The sequence below is a fragment of the Condylura cristata genome, unplaced genomic scaffold (genome assembly GCF_000260355.1).
Source record: "Condylura cristata isolate star-nosed mole 26May11 unplaced genomic scaffold, ConCri1.0 scaffold00035, whole genome shotgun sequence".
Lineage (NCBI taxonomy): Eukaryota > Metazoa > Chordata > Mammalia > Eulipotyphla > Talpidae > Condylura > Condylura cristata.
The window spans coordinates 6,903,819-6,926,907 of record NW_004567136.1 but is presented as its reverse complement, the minus strand read 5'-3'; the positions used below and the strand labels follow the sequence as shown (position 1 = coordinate 6,926,907).

Sequence of the window (23,089 nt, the reverse complement as noted above, 5' to 3'; positions counted from 1 at the left end):
CCCTGACGCGCATGGCACCATTTTTGACTTCCCAGCGCAGGCCTAAGTCCTGCCGTGTCCTGCTGTAGTTGACTCAGTGCGAGAGAGCCTTGTGTCTAACAGGACAGTGGACCTTGTGTCTAACAGGACAGTGACCCAGAGATAGGATGTGAGCAGGTGCTGCTGGGAACAGTCACGCTAGCCTAGCGGGACTAGCCAGCAGCTAAGGGAGCACATTGCGCCTACCTGTGCAACCAGGGACGATGCAGCTAACGAGGTGTGTCTGCACCCGACGTTCTCTACCGCACTCATGTCCCGCCACCCCCGCCCCTCTCTTCCAGATGACAACGTGGTGTGCTTCACCAGGCACGAGCCCATCGGCGTGTGTGGAGCCATCACGCCCGTAAGTATGGTGGCTTCTCCCGCCCGCTCCTCGGTGGCCTTGAGGGAGCACTCAGGAGCGGGAGGCCACGGGAAGGGGCAGATCTGCTGTGGATGGGCGAGATGATGGCATTTAGGTGCTAAGGAGCAGCAGTCAGAAAGAAGGGACCCCGACCACAAGTTGGGGGAGCCCTGAAACAATGGGGCTATTATTTAGCTGAGCGCCAGGTCTTTGGGAACAGGGAGTCCTGTGTTTCCAGTGTAGGAACTCCAAACAGAACTGGGGCAGGGGAGAAATCCCAGGGGCAGCTCCCCAAGGTACTGTCTTGGGTCAAGCACGCGGAGTGAGGTTGCCGGTGGGCTCTTCTCTTAGGCATCCCTGGAGCCTCAGGAGCCAAAAACATCTTTCGGGGGGGGGGGGTAGGGTAGGGTTGGGGACAGCCTGAATCAAGCTGACTGCTGTTACGAGATGGCCAATTTCATCTGCCTCCTTAAGTTGATACTTGGGGCAGCAGTGTAGCAGGGGACACAGGCTGACCCAACCCCTCGCCTCTGCCCGCGAGTCCGTGGCCTTGGGCGAGTGACCTCACCCTCTGTGTCTGTAAATAGGCCTCACGGGGTGTGGCCGGATACTGACGTGTGGGGAGTTGCTGAGCGCAGCCCCTGGCACACAGCAAGCGCCGGGCCTGCACGCTCCATTCCTGCCGGGGGCATTGGCCCTCCCGGTCCCAGTGTCCTTGGCTCTCCTGTGGACAGAGGATGAGAAAAGCATGTCCCCAAGTGACTGTCACTAGAACTCCACTTGAGTGTGGGCTTAGTGTGTGCTCTGTGTGGAGCAAAGCATCCTGTGGCATCCGAACGAGAATAGTTAACTCCCTGAGGGTCCCAAACCTATGGTTTAAGAGGCAGTCGCCTTCCTACAGGACGAGTCAGGGCCCTTAACATGCTGATGCCCTTGTTAACCTGTTGCCAAAGACCGCCCAAGAGCTTCTCCCAGAATGCACTCTGGAAGTGCCCACAGAAGTGGCATTTGATCAATGCATTACAGCTCCTGTATGACTCCCTCAACTCCAAAGGTATTGTGGGGCCTCCAGGAGAGTGTCTGTTTGTGTGGGGGGTGATCCCCAAGCTCCTTGTGCTCTATTGCAGTGGAACTTCCCTCTGCTGATGCTGGCGTGGAAGCTGGCGCCTGCTCTCTGCTGTGGGAATACGGTGGTGGTGAAGCCGGCAGAGCAGACACCCCTCACCGCCCTTTACCTGGGCTCTCTGATCAAAGAGGTGAGATGTACAGATGTCTGTGTTCTCAAGAGCTTTCCCATTCCTAGGAGCCAGGTCACGACAGCAGATAAAGCCGCCCTGCTGGGCTAGGCCGTGCGTGCCAGCGTCAGCCTGCTGCTCGCCATTGAGTGGGAAGGGATGACGCCGTGTTTCACTTGGCAGCTGCAACTTCCTGCTCCTGCTTGTGGTCACTGAGCTAGAAGAAACTCCATTCCTTCCATCAGTCCACATGAGAATATTTAACTCTTAATCTGGATTCAAACCTATGACTTCGGTCCAAATGTGTAGCCTAGAGAATTTGCAGAGGGCTCCTTGAGAGAGAATTCAGTGCTCGGAGCTTTTTGAGGCCCTCCATTGTATATGAATGGGCCATGGTTCTCTCAGAGGAATAATCTTGCCAACTTCTGCCAAAGTGGCTGCCACTGCACCAGCTCTCTCCAGGGCTCTGATCCAGGTGACAGCTGCTGCGAGGGGAAGCACCAGCATGAGGAGATAGCTCCTTCCAGACATACCTGGCAACATATTTTAGTCATTCTGTCCCCTGCGTGTATGTTGCAAAAGGAAAGAAAGTCTCTACTCACTGATCAGCAAAGCAATGCAATCAGGATGTGCCACATTTAGTGCTTAAGCTGGACATCGGAGCAGCCACTGACTGATCAGCTCCCTACTTTCTCTTGACTGATATTGACATGACTAAGTCACATGAAGGAGACTTACAGAGTAGGTTCTAAAAATCACAACTCTTGAAAAGCAAGATGAAGGAAAAACTAAAGACTCAAGCACCATGTCCTAAATCTTGCCTTTCTAAAATAATGAGTTGTAGACCTGGCATATGGGGAAGAGAGGCACCCTCCCTCATTCATTCGGGGTGTTCTGAGTGAATAAAACAGCCTATGTCTGCAAAGCCAAGGAGGGGTGCCTGTAATGGCCATGCCACCCCAACTTCTGTGGCAAGGATGCTGAGTGGGGGTGGCTCGGTGCCACGTGGCATGGGAATGGGGTAGATTTAAATATGAAAACAGAAACTTGGGAAGAATATTCTGCAGGTGCCTCAGAGCCTCTGAACTGTGGTGACCCAGATGGCCCTCCTACCCCAGCACACACACACAAAGACACAGGCACACGAGACACACGCACACAGAAACCCACAAACGCATGTGGAACTCTGCTCTCCTCAGAAGGGCCACTGCCATTCTGCACCAAAATTCTTCCAGGTGGGAGGGCTTCCTGAAGGGCAGGGCACATCCTGGCTACCTGGGCGGGGTCCTGTGACACAGGTAGACTTCCCACGTGGCTGTGGCTCTCTCCCCACCGCGTGGCCTGTAGCAGACACGACCCTTTCTCCTCTTCTGAGGCCATCTCAATTGCCTCCTAGGTCGGATTCCCTCCAGGTGTGGTGAACATCGTGCCGGGGTTTGGGCCCACAGTGGGAGCAGCGATTTCATCGCACCCCCAGATCAACAAGATAGCCTTTACCGGTTCCACAGAGGTAACCCTTCTCTGGCTGCTGGCAAGAGGGGCTTGGGAACTTTTCCTTTGAGAGTTGAAACTGATTTACTTTCCCTCTACATTTGACCATGTTTTAGTAACCAGTATTAAAAAAAAAAAATCACAGGTCCAATTTCCAAACTAAATAAATATCAACTAGAGTGCAGAAGTCTTTGAAGAAAAGATGAATAGATAAGATAAAATAAAAATGCAAAACATCCTTATGACAAACATCATAATCAAGGTTAAGAGATAAGTAACAAGCTAAAAGAATAACAACACATGATTTATGCAGTGCCCCACAGGTTCAGATCCTTAATATGTAAAAAGTTTCTCAATATCAATGAAAAATAAAAAGACTGAATGGTGGAAATAAGGCAACTCGAAGAAGAGAAATACTGTGAATGCCCAATCACTTCTCCTAGTTCACTGATCATCAGGGAAACAAAAATCCAGACTGTATTTCCTTTGTCAACACTCTCGGAAGAGTGAGAATCTAACGAAACCATGTTTGTAGGATCCAGTGTCACGTAGACACTTCCTAAGGAGGACGCCAGGGGGCCGGTGCTCGTCACATGCTAGAAACAGAAGACCTTAGATACAACTGCTTACAGGAATGTTCTCATGAACATATTTTCCGGTGTGTTAAATGTAGTCCCATGATCATTGCAATCAGGATAACTCCCCTGGTCTGTTGTTGCAGCACAAATACCGTGATGATAAGAAAGTTTTGTGTAGTAGGACCACATTAGTAAAAGTGTGTGTGTAGAGAAGCAGAAATAGTCTGGAGGATTTCCCAAGAATTCTTTTTTTTTTTTTCTTTTCTAAAGTTTGATGAATGAATGGTTGATTGAGGCTACATTGGTTTGCAATGTTGTTTGTGGTTAGAGGTGTATAGGGTCACCCCTTCAGGGGTCGTTGTCCCTGCACACTGATCCCCAAAGCACCCTCCACCATAGACCATGGTGCTCCCTACCCACTTTGTTCTCTTCCCTGCTTTCCTCCTTAATAGCCTCAGTTCTCCAGTCAGCTTTCTAGGCTGTTACTGGTCTGGTTTTATTTTTGCATTGTTTCTCTAAAGGAAGTGACACCATAGGGTGTTTACCTTTCTCCTTCTGAATTCCTTCATTTAACATAATCCCTTCCATTTTCACCCATGTTACTACAAATGGCAATTGTTATCTTTTTCATAGTTGAGTAGTATTCCACTATATATATATATATACACACCATATCTTCCTAATCTACTCATCTGCTTTGGGGCCCTAAAATTCTTTCCATATCCATCTCTAGACCAGGTCCTGGGGCACAGGGTGAGGGGAGGTGAAACTCTCCCCCCTTTAATTTACTTGTATCCATATGTGGAATTATTTTTAATGAGAAAGTACTTTCTCTACTTCAAAATCAAACTGGGGCCTTGCCAATCCCAGTGAAAATTGCTGAGAAGGAGCAGAAGCAGCAGCTCCAGACCTGGCTGAGTGAGAGATGAAAGGTGGAGGGACAGAGATGTGCCAAAATGTGACTCCTGCCCTCCAACTCTTCCCAGTCATCTCATCCTACAGCAGAACCATCCTGTCCCCTCAGAGATGCCTGAACCCTCTCTAGACAACTATTGAGCTCCCCTTGAGTTTAGCAACTAAGATAGTGAACAAGAGAGTGGCCCCTGTAGCCCCAGGAATTGCCCAGCTGGCAGGCTAGCTCTGCAGAGAGGTGCTTATCACCCCTTCCATGGCCATATGCATGTCACTGGGCCCTCCAGAGTCACTCCTCCATCTTTATAAGGGCAGCAGCTTGGACCAAGAGTCCTCATGGCCTTAAGGTCTGATCTATAGAGATACTGAGGCCAGAACAGAGAAATGGCAGCATCAAGATGAAGAGCACCTGGGCAGAGAGGTAGGAGGAGCCTGGCCACACCTCTCACTTCCAGGGAAGGTTGGGCCACATCTGGACAGGTCACAGTGTCATCTGGTCTCTTCTTTCTCCTGAAGGTTGGGAAGCTGGTTAAGGAAGCTGCCTCCCGGAGCAACTTGAAGAGGGTGACACTGGAGCTCGGGGGGAAAAACCCCTGCATTGTGTGTGCTGACGCTGACCGTGAGTCTCCCCTCTTCCGGGCACTGCTGGGGCTTTCGGGGATCCATAAGTCTCTCCTGCTCTGTTGCCCCGATGCAGAACCAGTTGAAAGACACTTGCTCTGGGAACGACTTTCCTCCTGGGTCGTCTTGCTGTTGATGGATAAATGGAAACCAAACTCAAGCTTCACGACTGCTTGGGAGCTGGGTGGGAGAAGGCTGGGTGGGAGAAAGCCGGGCTGCCTGCTTCTGCCCTTCAAGTTACATTTGCTGTCCCCATCCCCATGAGGCTGGGGTCCCTCTGCACAGTTCCATGGAGGTGTCCGTCACGACGCCCTGTGCCTCGGAGCTTCCTATCATGCGTTCCTGCAAAACAAAGCCTGGAGACGTGTCTTCCTTCTTTGTCTCTGGCCTTACAACTCAGAAGGGGGTCAATGGGCAGTGGCCTCTGAAAAATACGCTGCTGCTCTGGGTTCTGTTGCTCCGTCCACCACCTCTTCCCTGGGAAGGCAGCCCTGTCCAGCTAGCTCTGCTACAGCCTATGACACAATGTAAAATATATGCTGTTCTTGGCTGTCACATCCAGAAGAAGGACAAAGGGCAGAAAGTCACAGGTGTGTCTTCCCAAGTACCCTCAAGCTTTTTAGTGAATAGCCTCCCTCACCTGCCCACTGTACCAGAAATTCCTTTCATAGAGAACAAAGCTTTCCACTCCCCACTCAGATAAGTCTGGAATGGCAAATATCCCCAAGAAAAAATGACTCTGGCACAATTTCTAGCTGAGGTGCAATTGACTGATAGCAGTTGTCTCTGATGCTGGCATCCGTGGCTGGGGAGGACGGGGCTGCACAGATAAACTGCTTCCATTTTGCCTGGGTTGTTTGTTCCTCCCTGTGGATCACCTTCTGCACATGAGCGTTGCTGATGATGCTGGAGGCACATGGGCAGTTCTGGGCGTGGCACCGCTGTGACCCACATTTAGACCCAAAGTCCCATCCCAGAGAGCCAGGGCTCCTGGTTTGCACAGCTCCCCCTCCCCCACGTCTGGATGTCCCGTCAGGCACCTCTTCCCAGCCTCTTTTCCTCTCAGTGGGGAAAACTCCAGCCAACAACCAGATTCCAGTGTTTACGGGTGTTTTGACATGGCAGATAAACATGCCCAGAGTCATCTCCCTACTCCCAAAATTAAACCCTGACATAAGTGCCACCAGGCAGGCTTCCAACGGTAGCGGGCCACTCTCTCCCCTCTGTGTCCCCACTCCGGCTCCCATCAGGCTGCAGGAAATGAATTGATTCTCTTGGCGGAGGGGCACTTTGCAGTTGGCACAGAGGGCATGGGGGTGCAGGGAAAGGCAGGGAGCCGTGAGCTATCCTCTGCCTTGGCTGCTCGCACGAAGACCCTGCCCCGTTAGCAGCAGCCCAGGCCTCAAGGCCAAGGCAGGTTCCTCAGAGTCTCCCCTGCCATGTCCAGGAAGCCCTGGCTTTTGTTCAGCACAAAAGGCAGCTGAGTTTCCCCAGCAAGTGTGGAGTGTGGGGGGTGGAGAAGGGAGGACACAGAGAAGGCCGCCAGCAGGGCGCCCCGGAAGCCGCGGGACTGCAAGACAGTCACTTGTCCTCTATTAAGCAGGTCCCCAAAAGTCCTCCCTGCTGCCCCCTTTTATGCTGTGTTTCAGCAACTGGCTTCAGCTCAGTGCAGTTCAGATTCAGTCTTGTCAGACTAGGCACAGGCTTTTCCTTTCTTTCTTTTTTTTTTTAAGATGTATTTATTTGTGCATACAGAACTGGGTACAGGCCAGAGGCTCAGGGGCGGTGAGAGGCTTCACCAGAGACGGTGGAGAGCAGAACAGGCACATCAACGAAGTCCACTGCTGAGGGGAGCAGCGGGCGGGTCAGGAGAGGTCTGCCGCGCCATGTGGCCACCTCCGGGGCAGAGAGTGAACTCGCACTGAAGTTGCTTTAGCTTCCTCATGCTGTGCTTTAACCCGCTGCGCCACCAGGGAGGGCCCAGGCTTTTCCTTTCTTTTCCCTTCTCAGTCCTCCATGGAGCCATGCGTCTCACTAAGACCTTCTTTTGCTGAAGATGGCTTTGGGCTCCTTTAAAAGTTCTTGCAGTGGGCCTGCCTCAAAGCTCAACAAAGGCTGTTCTAGAGAAATCTGTGTGCAGTGAAGGGTTCCAGGGGCAAGTAAGATGGGGAGCACCGTGACCGTGCTTTTAGGAAAGATACCAAGAAGTCCCCCGCACCGCAGGCACAGTGGGCCAGGGAATCCAGGCCTTGCTGGGGCCTGTTTGCTCATGGGCAATGAGAGCCACAGCTGTCCTGGTCCTGCCCTAATGCCTTAATCGCTTCCTCTGGCCCCGCCCCCTCCCACAGTGGACTTGGCCGTGGAAAGCGCCCATCAGGGAGTGTTCTTCAACCAGGGCCAGTGCTGCACGGCCGCCTCCAGGGTGTTCGTGGAAGAGCAGGTCTACGCCGAGTTCGTCAGGCGCAGCGTGGAGTACGCCAAGAAACGGCCCGTGGGAGACCCCTTTGACGTCAGGACGGAGCAAGGGCCCCAGGTAACCTGCTGACATGTGGGGTTCAGGCTGCCCACTCATGCTGTGAGATCCAGAGTTCCTCTCACGGCGACCAGGGGGCCCTGGCTCCCAGAGCTCTGTGGAGCTGCCCGTGACAGCACAGTCTCTGCAGGGCTGGGAACGGGGCTGGGACGCCCAGCTCAGGGCTTCTTTGGAATCAAACCATTCCCAGTTCACGAGGCCATGTGTCTGCACCCCAGCTCTGTCAGAGTCCCCCCCCCCCCCGAGCCTCCCCAGGCCCCAAGAGTGAGCCTCAGGCACAAGCTACCTTACCTGGCTGGTCTCCCTGCAGAAACGGCTGGAAAACCTGTAGAAAGGCAGCCAGGTGCAGGCAGGGGCCACGTTGCCCGGACCCAGCGGTCTTAGCACAAGGCCCTGGAACCCACATGCGTGACAGGAAAAGGTGACCGTCAGAATAACGGTGGCGGTGGAGCGGGGCTGGATCTCGGGGCGGTAATAACGTGTCTCTGGAGGCCTGCTTGGAGAGGCTCACGGCCACGGGGTTTAATAACCTCTTTAAAGGGCACATCCTGTATCACTTTCTTACTGATCACGCAGTGAAGCAGATGGATAAATATTTAAAAGAGGGCAGCCTCTGTCCCATGCATTATTGAAAGGGAGCTTGATAGCGACCCACTTTCTTGGAGCCAAAGTCCGGTCCCTGCCTTGAACTTTCGAGTCACCCGGCAGGACTCAGCCACTATCCTGGGAGCTGGCCAGTCAGCCCTGCCTGGCCACTGCCGTTCACACAGGAGCATGGGCCTGAGGCCAGGCCCGAGTCACTGGTTCCTTTGAAAGCCCAGTATACTCATCTGGAAATGGGAGCCATGGGCAAATACTGCAAGACTGTCATTGCACCTAATAAGCGTTCATAAAAGGGTAGTTTTATTCTTTCTGAAGGGGGAGCACTGGCTGAGAACCTCCCTGATCCGGGCGCAGTGATGTGTGGCGTGAGCTCAGGCTATGTCGACAGGGTCTTGCTGGACATCCTGTGGGGATGCTCTGGCTGGGGGGAGCGTGTTTCTGGCCACAGGGCCCACCCTTGCTCTGCTCTAGCCCACGTGTTCTGTGGCTCCAGTGCCACATGACCCGGGGGGCGAGGTGGGGAGGGCAGCGTCTCTGCCTTTGGCCAACACTCCCCTTCCTGCCAGGCCTCAGCTCTAAACCTAGAAGCCAATTTCACAAAGATTATCTATTAGCCTTGGTCGGAGTTCAGATCTGAATGCAAAATACGGCCGCAAGTCATTATCAAGTCCACTGTGATTGTAAAGCTAGCGCAGGATCCATGGGAAATATGCAAGCTGATCTCCAACTAAGGAAACTCTTTTACCCCATCATTATTCGTAAGCCTCTTTCCAAGGTCGGGCTTGGCATTTTGAAGTCAGACAGACAAATCTCTTCCAAGAGAATAGATCCAAGCAGAACGGGTGTTGATTTCATCAGCACCGCTGTTGCTTCTGCATGTCCTTTGGAAAGCTCACTTAAGCTGCCTAACCTCAGCGTATTATTTTAGGATGCTGATGGATTTTTTTTCTCCCCCGGTGCTTTTTCATCTACATCATAAGATTTTACTGGGAGAGGACTTGCAGCTGTCTAAATAGTCCTGTCTGTCTCAGGCCTATAAAACAGCTCACTGACCTAGATCGGTGTCCACTGCAGGCCAGCCACTCACCGGAATGTTCCCAGATCATTCCGGGTTGTTTCACAACTGAGTGACAAGGAGCATAAACATCACCAAGCCACCTGGTGGTGGGGACTGATCCACACCACTCTGACAGCCGAGAGCCGGCTCTATGAGGCACCGGCTGACACTTCATGAAGGGTTTTAGATTTAAACAACGTGTTCACACAGGCGCACCAGAGAGTTGAGTCAGGATGTGCTGGGTTTCCACAGGGACCCAGCTCTGCCTGCAGGACAGACAAGCGTCCAGCCAGCTCTGATGTCATCTGCGGCCCCTTGGGACCTGGAGTTTGATGAGTCCTGAAAGCCTTTTGGGCCTCCAAAGAGGAGGAGATAGCAACAACTGAAACTTTAAGCCAAGACTTGGTGTAGCCAGAAAGAAGTTGGGAGAACCTTGAGATATTCCCAGGCCCAGTGAGGGTGTTTGAAGTGCTTCAGTAGGGGAGCGTACGCACAGGTGGACAGGCGTACAGGTGTGACGGTCGGGGGTGACGGTATCCTCACGCTCCCGTCACAGGCCTGCTTCTTAGCCGCCCCCCAACAGGGACATCTCATGCTCTCAGCTTCTGGGCACCTTCCAGCACCTTTAGGTGCATGTAAGTCAATATAGCATGTCTTCTGATAGCCCCTTTATTACTACTCAGAAAGTATGGTGTGACCCAAAACTGTCATCCCTGTGAGCAGAAAAAACACATGACACCCAGTTCAAGCTCAAGTGCAGATCAAAGGTAGATACATTTTGGGCATAAGTATAGCCCACCCCTTGGGGGGTGACAGCTTGGAGCAGTGCGGGACAAAAACGATCGAAGTTAAGCAGTGAGACGCCACAGGAACTACACCAGGACACAGAGCCCGTCCCTGGCAATCTCTCGCCCTACATCCGCAGGGAAGTGTCACCTCTGGTGCAAACTAGGGTGGAGTGACCAGGGGCTAGTACCTGTGGGCCAGGGGGTTCCACACCTCCCGCTAATCAGAGCTCACTATCTCCCTTTTTATTCTTACCTGAGTTTCTGCTAATCTTGTCGAGTAAGGTCTTCCCACTGATTCCGCTGATCCCGCTGATCTGGCCATGCTACCTGCCTGCTGTTCCAGCAGATACTGGTTTCCAGTATGTTCCTCCTACCAGGACTCCTGACCTAGTGAGAAGCCCCCTGCCCGACTTGTATTTAGCTTGACGGGTTAGGAAAACTGAGCACAGAGACAACAGCCCTGAAAACAAGGCGGGCCGGAGAGCCCTCACCGTGTGTTGTTTAGGACAAGTTTGTGCTTAAAAAAAAAAAAAACACTTTTTCCTTCCATTTAATGGGCTGTCCTGTGGTCTTACTTGCCAAATCTTGCTTCCCCCAGCAGGACACAGAGAATCAAGAGAGCAAAGTATGTGGCCACTTCAGATCTTGCTTCACCTGTGGATTTGCTTAACAGCATGGCGGGGGTGGGGGGGTAGGAATAACCCCAAACTGGACAGGTTGAGAGAACCTATCTCTCCCCACCTCTTGTCAGTTCCAAAGGGCCCGGGGTTGTACGTCAGAGGAACGTTAGCACACAAGACACGTTTGTTCTGTAATTATGGCCTGCCAAGAACGTGAGGGCTAGGACTACTGGTCCTGCTGAAGGCCCTTGGACACTCATGATGGGAGCCACTGCCCAGAAGAAGCCAGCGGGACCCTCCATTGTGTTTTCAGATTGATCAAAAGCAGTTCGACAAAATCCTTGATCTGATCGAGAGTGGGAAGAAGGAAGGAGCCAAGCTGGAGTGCGGAGGCTCCGCCATGGAAGACAGAGGCCTCTTCATCAAGCCCACTGTCTTCTCAGAAGTGACCGACACCATGAGGATTGCCAGAGAGGAGGTATGAGCCGCCGCAGAGCCTGGCCCATGGAGCCCGGGGCAGAGGGGTGGGGTCGGGGGTGCAGTTCAAACAGGAGATTTCTCTTGGTCCCAGAAATCTCTGAGGGGAGCATTTTCTTTTACTCTGTGGACTTCCTCTATCCTTTGGGGTCCTCAGGGAAACGGTCTTGCCCCCTGCCTCTGGCAAACCCCAAGGATTGGAGAACACCCACTTTCACTCCTCACCCATTGTCTCTGAAAAGCAGTCCTCTCTCATTCATCTGATAGGTCCTTAGTTTGGTCTGGGATAGAGGGTGGGTTTCACCAGGAATCCAGTCCTGGATTCAGAGCCCAAAGCCACCTTCAGTCCCCCCAGGTCAAAATTAAAGGACAAGTATTCAAAAATTCATCCCAGCTAGAATTCTCTTTGAAGTTCACCATGGGCATCCTTGGAAATGGTGGAAGTTAGGATCCCTTCTTCCCTGACTGAGAGTGCAATCTTTGTCAACCCCAAGGCTGAGCTAAATAGAAACACTTTCCACTTGGGTCCTGGTGGGGTGGTAGGAGGTGGCCTCTTGGGACACATAAAAGCATGAATCATTGCCAAGGGTTTCCTGGTGTGGGCATTTTATAGACGTTCTCCCTGAGGTTTTTATGGGTTACTAACTGTACTTGTGAAGGCATGAGATTCAGCTCTTTAAACCTCCCTATGACCACAGGTCCTGGGATCCTCAAAGTGTGTTTCTGCAGGCTGGCACTGCCCTGCAGGGTTATGATGGTGCCAGGTACCAGCTGGATCATAGGCTCCCTTCAGAGTTACCCTTAAATGATTGGCCACTGTGTGCCTTTCCCTTTCAATGTCCTAAGCTGCAAGGGACATTGTCTCCTCCTCTCTCCACACACACACACCCAGGAGTTATGAGGGAACATTTTTTAGGGTGTCTTCCTTGTCAGAAACACAGACCAAGAGGTGGGGTCACGCCCTGTGCCTGTAAACTCCCTTTGCAATCATCATCCAAGCAGAGCGAAAGTGGTTGTGTCCCGGGTGTTAACACAGAGTTACTCCAAAGCCCTGGTGTCTAGTGACCCAGAGCGATCTTAAACCCAACATGCACATTTTGTTATTTTTGTTTTTATTTTAGTCTTTCCCTTCAGGTTCTGACCATCACTGTCCAGAGGCCCTTGGGTGGTCTAGCTTCCCCGTGCTGGCTTCATACCAATCATAGGTTTATGGAAAAGCATGAAATAAAGGAAAAAGAGCCCGTGTGTGCTTGACTCAAGCATGCCTCTGATTGCCCTTCTTTGCCATTAATCGTAGATCTTTGGGCCGGTACAGCCAATCCTGAAATTTAAAAATATCGAAGAAGTGATCAAAAGAGCAAATAGCCTTGAATATGGGCTCACAGCTGCTGTGTTCACAAAAAACCTGGACAAAGCACTGAAGCTGGCTTCCGCCTTAGAGTCTGGAACTGTCTGGTGAGTGGCGAGTGTATTTCAGCTCCCCTGAGCTCACCTCACCCCTGGGGGGTTAACAGGGAGCTGCCAGTGGTATGATCTACCCCAGACACGAGCAAAGCGTGTAGCCCGGTCCCTAGGCCGCCCTCGAGGGCAGGGACTGTTACTGTCTCCACTGCGCTGAAGAGGAGCTGGACACCCAGAGAAACTGAGTGTCTCGCCCAGGGTCACACAGCTAGTGTGTGTGAAGATGGAGCTTAGGTCCGGCTGTCCAGCTGGGGGCGCCCCCCCCCCCCGTTCTCGACCACCAGCTTAGATGACCCCCTTGAACTTCACCCCTCTAGCTATTTTCGAGTCTGTTTCTGAAAACAGTGCATGGTCCTGTGAATAGTGTGGATGAAATCCCCACTTCCTCAGCACTTCCGCAGGTTATATTGTCCTCATTTTTTTTTTTTAAGATTTATTTATTCGTACAGAACTGGGGTACAGGCCAGAGATGCGGAGGGTGAAAGGATTCACCAGAGACAGAGCGGGGAGCAGAACAGGCAGATGGACGAAGTACACTACTGAGGGGAGCAGCGGGTGGGTCAGGAGAGGTCTGCCACGCCATGTGGTCACCTCCGGGGCAGGCGGGAATCGAATTCATGCAGAAGTGGTTTAAGCTTCTTTGTGCTGGGCTTTAACCCACTGCGCCACCAGGGAGGGTCCATACTGTCCTCATTTTAATGCTATAAGTATGTGATCAAGATGAATTGAGGCTCAGAGACGTTGAGGAATAAGCCCAGAGAAACAGAGCTTTGAGGACAGGTCTGTCTCATTTCAAAATAAATTCTTTCTGCCCACTGCATTGATTTTTCTCTCCTTTTTCCTCTCCTTGTTGTTCCCTCCTATCTCAATGAAAAGCTTTCTACACCAGCGGACCCCAGAAATAGGGGTTGAACTGTGGGGGTCCACCTATGGGCGGGTTGTCTATAAACATGATGTGAACTTAGTATCCAGTGCTGTGAAGGCATTTTCTCTCCCTCACTATTTTCTTCAGGACATTTGTCTTCTCTCCGGCTGCCTTTCTTTTTAAGATGAACCAATTTTATATACATGTAAAAGACCTGATTTATATATATAAAAACATGTAGGTACCCACACACATACATATACTCAAAATACGTGCTCATCAGCTACGTATGTTGTCAGGCCTCCGGTCAATAGCAGGGTATTAGAATCAAGCTTGGGGGAGTCAGGAGTTACTTAAGGATTTTCAAGGAGGGTCGGTACCCTTTACCTCCCTGTTCCTCAAGGGTCACCTGTACATCCATAGATTCCAGTTTGAGTTCCTGATGGGACAAACGAGAAGGCAGAAATTGAGAGCACACTGTGTACATTATAAAAGCTTAGACAACACGCCCTTCCCTGGGCAATGCTGGGTGCCGGGGCCCTGACAGCCAGGGCCAGGTCCGCTGGCTTCTCCAGGTAAAGTCCACTGGCCTCTCCAGGTAATCCTGAGCATCTTTCCTGTCTTTCCCAGGATCAACTGCTACAATGCCCTCTATGCACAGGCCCCATTTGGTGGATTTAAAATGTCGGGGAACGGCAGAGAACTGTGAGTATTTCAGGTTCCCACACCTGCTGGCAGGGAGAATCAAACTAGATTGCAGGGCGGCGTGTGCCCTAGCCGAGCCCTCCCTGGCCAGGGTGTGCACGGACAGCCAGGCCCTCCCTCCTCCTAAGCTTCTCAGGGGTTCCAGAGGTGGACTCTGGCTCCTTGGTGCCGTCCAACCCACCTACCCTATCAAGGGTCCCGTCTGTCCTTCCGATGGGGAATTGCGCGCCACAGACATGGGCTGTGACTGGGCCTTCTGCACCTGGCCTGAGAGAAAAGGCCCAGGCGGCGGGCAGACGGCGGGCAGACCTGCTGGTGCCCAGCTGGACGCTGCCCTCTCCTTCCCGGTGCTGCTCAGGGTTTTATTAGCCGTTGTGGACAATCAGCATGTGGGATCAGTCTTGCCAGGGATTGTGTGTGACAACTCACAGGGCCGTTCCTGGGGCATCTCAAAGAGCTCAGCTCTCCATTTCGTCTAATCAGTTTGTATTATTTACACACAAACATAGTGGCCCGGGCTTCCTGCATAATCCTCCCTGGGAGCTCAACACTGCCTTGTGCTTTGGGCCTGGGTGGGACCCATGGCAGGTCTCCTTCCAGATTCTTCGTGAAGATGTAAGACAGAACCCTTGAGCAAATGCTTTTGACCAGTTTCCGTGGAGTCGGGGTCCCTTCCCCCATCTCCAGTGGGTGGTGAGGTCTGTCTCTGTGTGTTCCAGCTGCTCCACAGAGAGCTGTCTTTTCCCTTTGTCCTCATAGTGGAAGGGGCCAGAGATCTCTGGGGTCTCCTTTATAAGGGCACTAATCCTGTTCTTGGGGACTTCACGCTCATGACTAATCACCATCCAAAGGCCACACCCCCAAACTTGAGCTTAGAGCTCTTGAGCTTAGAGCTTCAACACACAGACGTTGGGGGCCAGGAGCAGAAACCTCCACCCACTGCTGATGGTGCTGCTGGTCTACCTGCCTTCGATGACAACACCCAGGGATGCCCAGGGAGGTCCATGCCCATCTTAGGTCATGCTGCCAGTCCATGGCAGAGCCAGGGGTTGGACCTGTGAGCCATCCATGGGGTCACCTCCAGGGTGTAGGCCACCTAGGCGGTGCCAGCCAGGCTAGGCGTGGCTGTCCATCTCCTGATCAGCCGGAGGACCCAGAATCTCTCGTGGGGCGCGCCTGGCGTCCACTGGCCCGCCGACCCTGCCCCTGCCGCCTTGCTCACCCCACTCTGTCTCCCAGCCTGACAGCGCTCCCCACTGCTCAGCAGCTCCTGCCTGGCTCAGGCTCGGATGAGCAGGATCCATATTTCATCCTGTCCTCATCCACAACTGGGACTTTTTTAAATGTCGGGTTTTTTGACCCCTGGCAAATATTTTTCCAAGGTTTTCGATAAAGTACTTTAACATAACTCACAAGGAGCCTGGAAACTGACTTGAAGACCAATGTCCACCCTCAGTTGTGTCTAATTAACGTCTTCGTGTTGCAATAAGTTCCCCTTTTTCGTGCTGGAGCTCTGTGAGGTGGATTCCATGGTTTTCCCCGGCCCCGGCCGCCTGGGCTGCGCTGGCGACCTGCCGCCCACCCACAGGCCCCCGGGTGGTTCTTGTGCAGGTCTGGGGAGGAAGCTGGCAGTTCTCCTCTGGGCGCTTTGCTTACTTCTTTGTTTTACTTTGCAATAAAAATTACAGAGTAACCCAAAAGTCGGGGGGTGTGTCGAACCCCAAGGCCTCCCACCCAGCCCTCAATCATCTCACTTACAGGTCCCATGGCCCTGCCCTCCCCCCATCATTCTGGGGAGGCCTACTGGGAAGGGCTGGGCCCAGGGGTGCCCTCGGGGCCAAGGTGGTCATGACTCAGTGAGAGGTTATTCAGTAGATGCAAAAGTGGGTCCAGTAAGAGCAGCAGAATGTAAACTGGGGCCATGGCTAATACAAGAATAAGATTCACGTACTTCACTTTACAGGAATAATTTAATACTGGACCTGTTATTGTGTGCTAATTCAACACAATCCCATCACTTGGTTTGTTTTCTTTTCTTTACCAATGATAAATCATTGACTACTTTGAATTTTTACAGTGCCACACACTCTGCTCAGTTTTAAGAGTGATTATGCATCTCCTATGCATGCAGTGGGTGTGAATTCATTCATTCTTTTCTGCTTTCAAGTGAAATGGAAACAAACTCCTTATTCTTCTTGAGAATACACTTTGCTACGTCTCCATTGTTTTTACTGCTGGCCTCCTATGAAGGACTTTTGTGTTGTTTCCAAGGGGCTTCGCTGTTAAAATCATGAGGCTGCACATAAATTTTCTTACACATAAATTTTCATATGCTTGTGGGAGGTGGTTTTCAGAATAAATTCCACAAAATAGCTAGTCTGGCCAGAAAATGTGGGCTTACAACTGCTTTAGTTTGCATTACTTTATCTTTTCTTTTTTTTTGAGGTTTATTTATCTATGCATACAAGAACTGGGGTACAGGCCAGAAGTGTGGAGGGTGAGAGGATTCATCAGAGACAGAGCAAGAAATAGAACAGGCAAATTAACTGAAACATACTACTGAGGGGAGCAGTGGGCAGGTCAAGAGAGGCCTGCCACGCCATGTGGGCCACCTCCTTGGTGGGGGATTGAACTTGTGCTGCAGTGGCTTCAGATAGCTTCATTGTGCTGCGCTTTAACCCACTGAGCCACCAGGGAGGGCCCTGGTTTGCATTTCTTTAAACGGGAAGAGGTTCAGCACCTTTTCCACATGTATTGGTAATCTTTGTTTCGCTGTCAGCTGCCTGTTTGGGTTCTTTGTTATTTTTCCATTTGGTCATTTGTGGATTTTTTTACTGATTTGTAAGAGCCCTTTGTATATAAAGGAAAATGGCACTTTCTACATAGAGTTGCAATTATCTATTTCCTAGTTTGTCTTTTTTTTTTTTTTTTTGAGTGTTTCTGCTTCACAGAGGATAAGGTTAGTCTTCCGTGTACTGCCTTTATATTTTGTGTTATGGTCTGAAAGGGTCACAAAATAATTCACTCACTGCCGTGGACTTTTGAGCTATTTATTTTAGGAAGCTACCAAAAATATCTCAACAACATAGTAATAATAAAATGTTACTTTCAACTCTTCACGTTTTCCGTGTGACCATAGTAGGTAGTCTATATGAATCATCTCTCATCATTATAACTACAAAGAGGTGATGCTATTTCCGTTTTACAAATAATAAAATTGAGGGTCAGAGAAAGCAAAGGTCTTGCCCAACCTACACACTTCTAAGCCAGTGACTTCTCAGCTTGAGCTACAGTAGAGCACCACGCCTGTTAGTCCCCTGGCTTGTTAAACACAGACTTCTAAGCTCCACTCCAACATTCAGGAGCTGGATCCGTCTACTACCACTCCAGCAATTTTCTCAAAATCAGTGGTATAAGCAACGTAAACCCACTGGAGGACATTTCTGCAGGATGAAAATCTGATAGGGTCTCACTGAGCTAAAACAAAGATGTCTACGGGGCTGCACGCCTTTCTGGAGACTGGAGGGAGACAATCGCTCCCTGGTCTTCCCTAGCTTCGAGGGCCCTGCCCGGATTCCCTGTGAGCACCCCACCCCCTCACCCGCACCCCCACCCTGCTTCTGCAGACTCCCTTTCCTTCAGACTCTTCTCTGCCTCCCCCTTCACTTTTAAGGGTCCTTTGACTCCAGGAACCCCACTCAGGATAATCTATTGTAAGGTCAGCTTATTTGCAATATTACCTTTTTCTTACAGTTCTGATTGCCTAGTAAGTTATAATTATCATGGTTGCCCCTGTTACAGAAGAGGAAACTGAGAATTGGTGAAGTGAGCTTATCCAAGGACTTGTTCAAAGACTCTGAAAAGCCCTATGGGGGCCGCCAGGGGCCTCTTTTCCCAAACAGTACCCATTTGTATTCACTACGGCAGAGTGAGTGTCCTGGAGGCCTTTAAACCTAGTGAGCCCTGAGAAAGGCTGATGCTGGAGAAGGGTCTGCTCTGCTCTGGGGTCTGCTCTGAAAGACTCAAAGAAACCAAACACCAGACAGGACACAGCAAAGGCACTAATTCCAAAGCAGGGGTGGCCCCTGCGGCCCGCCGGAGCTAACGTCCGCTCCTGGTTGTGCAGGCTGGCCTCCTTCCTCTTCCAGCTGTTCCCCAGCTGCGGCTCTGAGAGCAGTGCAGGCCCTCCGTGTCCTTGTCCGTCCGGGAGCCCTGGCCTCACCCTCTGTTCTCAGTCGTGGGCCTCTGCCTCTTCTGTCTCTTAGCTCCAAAGTGCGGCTGAATGTTACAATCTGCTGTCCATGCTTCTCCCCTCTCCCTCCTCTTTCAGCCACAAAGAGCCTCTCTTCCTACCCTCCCCCTCCCCCCACCCCCTCGCCACACACAGGGAATTCACCTCTTGCTATTTTTTTGAAATCCCTTTACTCTTTAAAGGCAAAGCCATCTTTCTGGATATTTGGACAGCAGCACTCAAGCTGAGTGACATTCACTCTCAGTCACAGTCGCTTGGCCTCACGGATGGGATGGTCACCTGATGACAGGTCCCTAGGTCGTCGGCACATTTCAGCCTTTTGCCCATCAGGGTCCTAACCCACCGAGCATCCAAGCACAGCTGCCACAGAGCAGCCGCGCGTTTTCGTGTCATGCTTTGTCACATTTCCTCTTTCCTGTGATCACAGGGGAGAATATGCGCTGGCTGAATACACAGAGGTGAAAACTGTCACCATCAAGCTGGGTGACAAGAGCCCCTGAGGGACAGGCAGGCCCTCCCTCTGAGACTGGACGGCTGACCGTGGCAGCTGAGACGTGCCCGCGAGGTGATGGCATGGGAGGCCTCCCTGGGATCCTTCCTTCCGGAGACTTTAAATCTACTGGATTTGAACGACTTTTCTTTTCTTCCCGTTTTCTTGCCAATATTTGTGTCTGAGTTGCAGCTGGGGCAGGGTCGGTGGTGTGGCCGCCCCACTTTCTGCTTTCGCCTGGGCCCCAGGGGACAGTGAAGGGCTCAGGGTGTCGGCAGCAGGGAGCGATATTTGAAATATCTGCCGTGGCTTAAAAATGCTTTACTGACCGACTCCAGTAAGAATTTGGGGGAAACGTCCTGCATGTTCTACAAAAGGCCCTGCAGCTGTGGCTTCCTCGGGGTTCCCTGCCCACGGGACAAGGCCCTCCTGTCGGTCCGTGGGAAAGAATTAGCACTAAGTTAGGAAAGAACCAAAGCGGGGGTTGCCAGTATCTCACTGGGGAGCCATGGGAGCAGGTACTAAGGAAGGGTCCTGAGCCCTTGGGTGTGGACAGGCCTAGGTCCTGGGTCCTGGTCAAGGCAGCCCTTAACATGGACCAACTTCAAGCCAGTTCTGCCCTTGGAATAAAATCCAACCCATAGCCTGAAGGGTTCATCTAAAATGAAGCCGCAGTCGACCTGGGTCAAGGCACTCTCTCTCTTTGAGCGACGACCGCAGAGCGAATCCTGGGACGGCTGAGTCTACCTGGACAAGTCACAGCCATCTCGGGCTTCCACAAACTAGCTGCTCCACCGCCGCCTTCAGGCTTTATGACCGGCGCAAGGAGTCTGCCTTAGTCCAGTTGTGTCATGCATTTTAGATGAGTAAAGCAGGCACAGTGGGAAGACTGATGTGTCATCAGAGCCCTGCTATCTCAAGTCCATTTGATCTTAATGATTCCTCAGCAGTAGCCCCTGGACTCCAGGGAGGAAGCCGTTCTCCCAAAGTAGGCTGGGCTACTGCTCTCATGGGTTGCTGACTTTTCTTTTCCTCCTTGGGTCTCCAAATGATGTGCAATTGTATATTGTAACTTGGAAAATACATGATCTCCCTAAGTTTTACCAGAACACAAAACCCAATTTAAATTGTGTTATTCGGATACTTTTGCTAATGCAAACAACTAGTACTTTTCAAATGGTGCTTAAGTTGGAGAATGAAATGATGTTCAAGAAATTCCTTGGGGAGGGCAATAATAAAATGAAGCTCCATGTCAAAGCCGGCGTGTGTAAAAAGAAAGTCACATACAAATGGGGTTATCATTCTTGTCGGAAATGAGCTCTGTCTTCTTTCCGTAGGTTGCTTATGCTATCTGTAACTCGTTCAAATGGGATTTGACTTCATACACTGAATTTTCAGGATTTTAACTCAAGTTACTATAGACATTAATCTTAATAGCAGTACATTAGAGTGTTCTCATTCTTTCATTGTACAATAATGCCTTTAATATGAAATGCTACCTTATTTATAATTGGTATAGTTAATGTATCTTTTTATAGTTGTAAGTACACAGAGGTGGTATATTTAACCTTCTGTAATATACTGTATGTAGAAATGGAAATCTATATAGTATTAGATTTCACTTCCTTTAAGGTTTATACCTGTGGTATGGTTTAAAAATCTACTGGCCCGGGAATTCTGATCCTAACTGCAGATTGTGTTCAGCCTTGCAACAATGAGCAAATAAAACTGAATATTTGAGAAACACTTTGTTTTTTTGTTTTTTATTTAAGTACCGCCAGGAAGTTCAACCCCAGGGATCTGTGTCTTAGTTGGGTAGATTTGAGTTGTCATCTAAGTTGCCTGAATATCTTTTTAGCCTAAGAAGACAAGGACATGTGTATGGGGAAAGGAGGGAACATTCCATGCCGATTTAGGAAGATATCGCCTCCTCCAGCTTGTGCACAGGTGCACCCATTTTTGTCCCTATTCTGCCTGAGGGTAAAGGTGTTTGGGTCACATTTCCCTAAAGTGTCTATGACTTTGAACTGAGAAGCCTCAATCACCAAGTTGTGAGCTGACGCTGGATAGAGAACATGCCTTGTGTTTGACGAGTCCGCCAAGTTCAACCTGTACAGAGTGTCCAAATCTCCAGTGGGAACGCACCACCCTGTAAGGAGAAACGTAAAGGAGCCTTGGATCAGAGCCCTCATAGTATAAGCACTCACACGTGCGCAGATATATTGGGAAACCTCCTATTTCTCCATCTAAATGTGAATGGAAAATAGCAAAGTGACTTTTCCCTTCATTTTGGTTTACAGAGCCTGACTCTGGTGAAGGATATATCTAGGGGATACAGCCGGCTGTGAGTAGGCACATCCTCTAAAATCAAGCCCTTTGGAGTGCCCTGGCTTCTGAAGGTGGATGGAGTCTTCTAACGTGCTTGCCCTGAGCACATGGCTGCCTTGATCTAGAAAGTGAAGAAGAAGGACGCTTAGAAAGTATCCACTGGGGGAATTCTGAGGAATTCAGGTACCCAGCAGACACCAAAGGGGTGGTCAACCACAACACCTTCAGAAGGCTACAATGTTTGGTCTTGGAGGTATCTTCTAGAGGACCCCACTTTAGGAGTGTTATTCCAACCTGAGAATCCAGGAGTCTAGCAAAAGTCCGAAGGCCAAGTCAGCTGGAGTCAAGTGGACAGGGATTGTAGCTGACCAAGAAAAAGCTTCCCACCCAAACCCGTGCCAAACACAGCCTAAAGAATAAATACTGGGAAGTGGCCAGATCAAAACAGACCACCTGTATGTCCAGTGTCCTGGCGCTTTTCTGCATTAGAGAAATTTCCTAGCCTGTCCTCAAGCTCCTGTAGAGGGAAGGGAAGTTGCCTCCATGCTCATTAGTCTGTTCCCTCCAGAGTCCGCCAGGCACTGCGCGTGCGCTTCCTCCTATCGCTGCTAGATGGCAGGGTTGCGCCCTCTGGAAGCGCTGCATGGGCGTGCCCGGCTCACTTAGCGCTCCGGACGCCACGCCCTGCACCCTACAAATTATTAGGGACTTTTTGGTAGCAATCACGGTGCTGCCTTTTGCACAGTGGAATTAGGGCCGCAGTGCCGAAAATAAGATTGCAAAACTGCATCCAGTCTTTTGGAAGGGAGTCTCGTTGCAGGAGAACTGGAGAATCTCTTGGAATCAGAGAAAAGCTACCTGGTGGCCCCTTCGCCACCCAGGGGCCAGAAGAGCTGCTCCAAGTGGCCACTACCGGAATGTCCGCAAGGGGAACCGGCTGTGGCTGCCCTGGTTTGGTGAAATGGCAAGTGGCAGTGAAGGTGGTGGCTGTGCGTCCGTGCAGTGCTTTAACCCCTGGGGATGTTCTAGTCCAGACTTTACAGGAGAGGAGCTTTAGGGGCGAGTCCTGCCTGCCAGGCTTCTCCTTGGGGGAAAGGAAAGGGGAAGGAAGGAGGCACCAGGAACTGAATCTGAGACCTGCCTACAGCGTGGACCTGCAGCTCCTGAAGGTCTGCGTGTGGACACTGGCGTCAGCCATGCGATGGACCCCCAACCAACTGCCGGCATTCTACCTCCAAATAAAGTTCCTCCCCAGCCAAAACAGTTGCCAATTTAAAATGATTCACCAAATCATGGCATTTTTGCATACATCGATAATTAAAATAGTAAGTCATATGGTGAGAGAAGTGCCGTTTGCAGCAAATGCAGGCTTTAAAAATACACATTTCTCTACTGCCCCATAAGAGCGTGCCCAACTCAAGTCCTGCCTTTTGCTGATTATTTCCTGCTCGCGTGCACGGCCCGCCGAGTCAGAGGCTGGTCGGCGGGCTTGGCCACTGAGTGCTGCAGGGGGCCAGTGCGATCTGGCTTGAACCTGCCAGTCCCGCCGAGCGCCCGCCCCCAGGAGACAGCAGGGAGCCGCGACCTGCGGGAGACCTCGCGCCAGGGGCTCCACGGCTGGCCGGGCCGTCTCGCGGATCTGATGCCGGGGCTCTGCGGCTAGAGAAACGGCGGGGGCCCGCCGGCGGGGC

General features: G+C 51.3%; 1 protein-coding gene across 1 annotated transcript in view; it reads left to right on the top strand.

Annotated features, from left to right (window-relative positions):
- ALDH1A3 (aldehyde dehydrogenase 1 family, member A3) overlaps positions 1-20,805 on the top strand; it is a 33,635-nt gene extending 12,830 nt beyond the window's left edge. The window contains exons 5-13 of the mRNA XM_004693088.2: positions 321-382; positions 1,510-1,638; positions 3,014-3,127; positions 5,115-5,217; positions 7,568-7,752; positions 11,134-11,298; positions 12,595-12,752; positions 14,254-14,328; positions 19,008-20,805. Of these exons, the coding sequence (XP_004693145.1) occupies positions 321-382; positions 1,510-1,638; positions 3,014-3,127; positions 5,115-5,217; positions 7,568-7,752; positions 11,134-11,298; positions 12,595-12,752; positions 14,254-14,328; positions 19,008-19,080 (1,064 nt within the window). The 3' untranslated portion in view covers positions 19,081-20,805. The remainder of the gene's footprint in view (positions 1-320; positions 383-1,509; positions 1,639-3,013; positions 3,128-5,114; positions 5,218-7,567; positions 7,753-11,133; positions 11,299-12,594; positions 12,753-14,253; positions 14,329-19,007) is intronic.
- Positions 20,806-23,089: the final 2,284 nt, after the last annotated feature.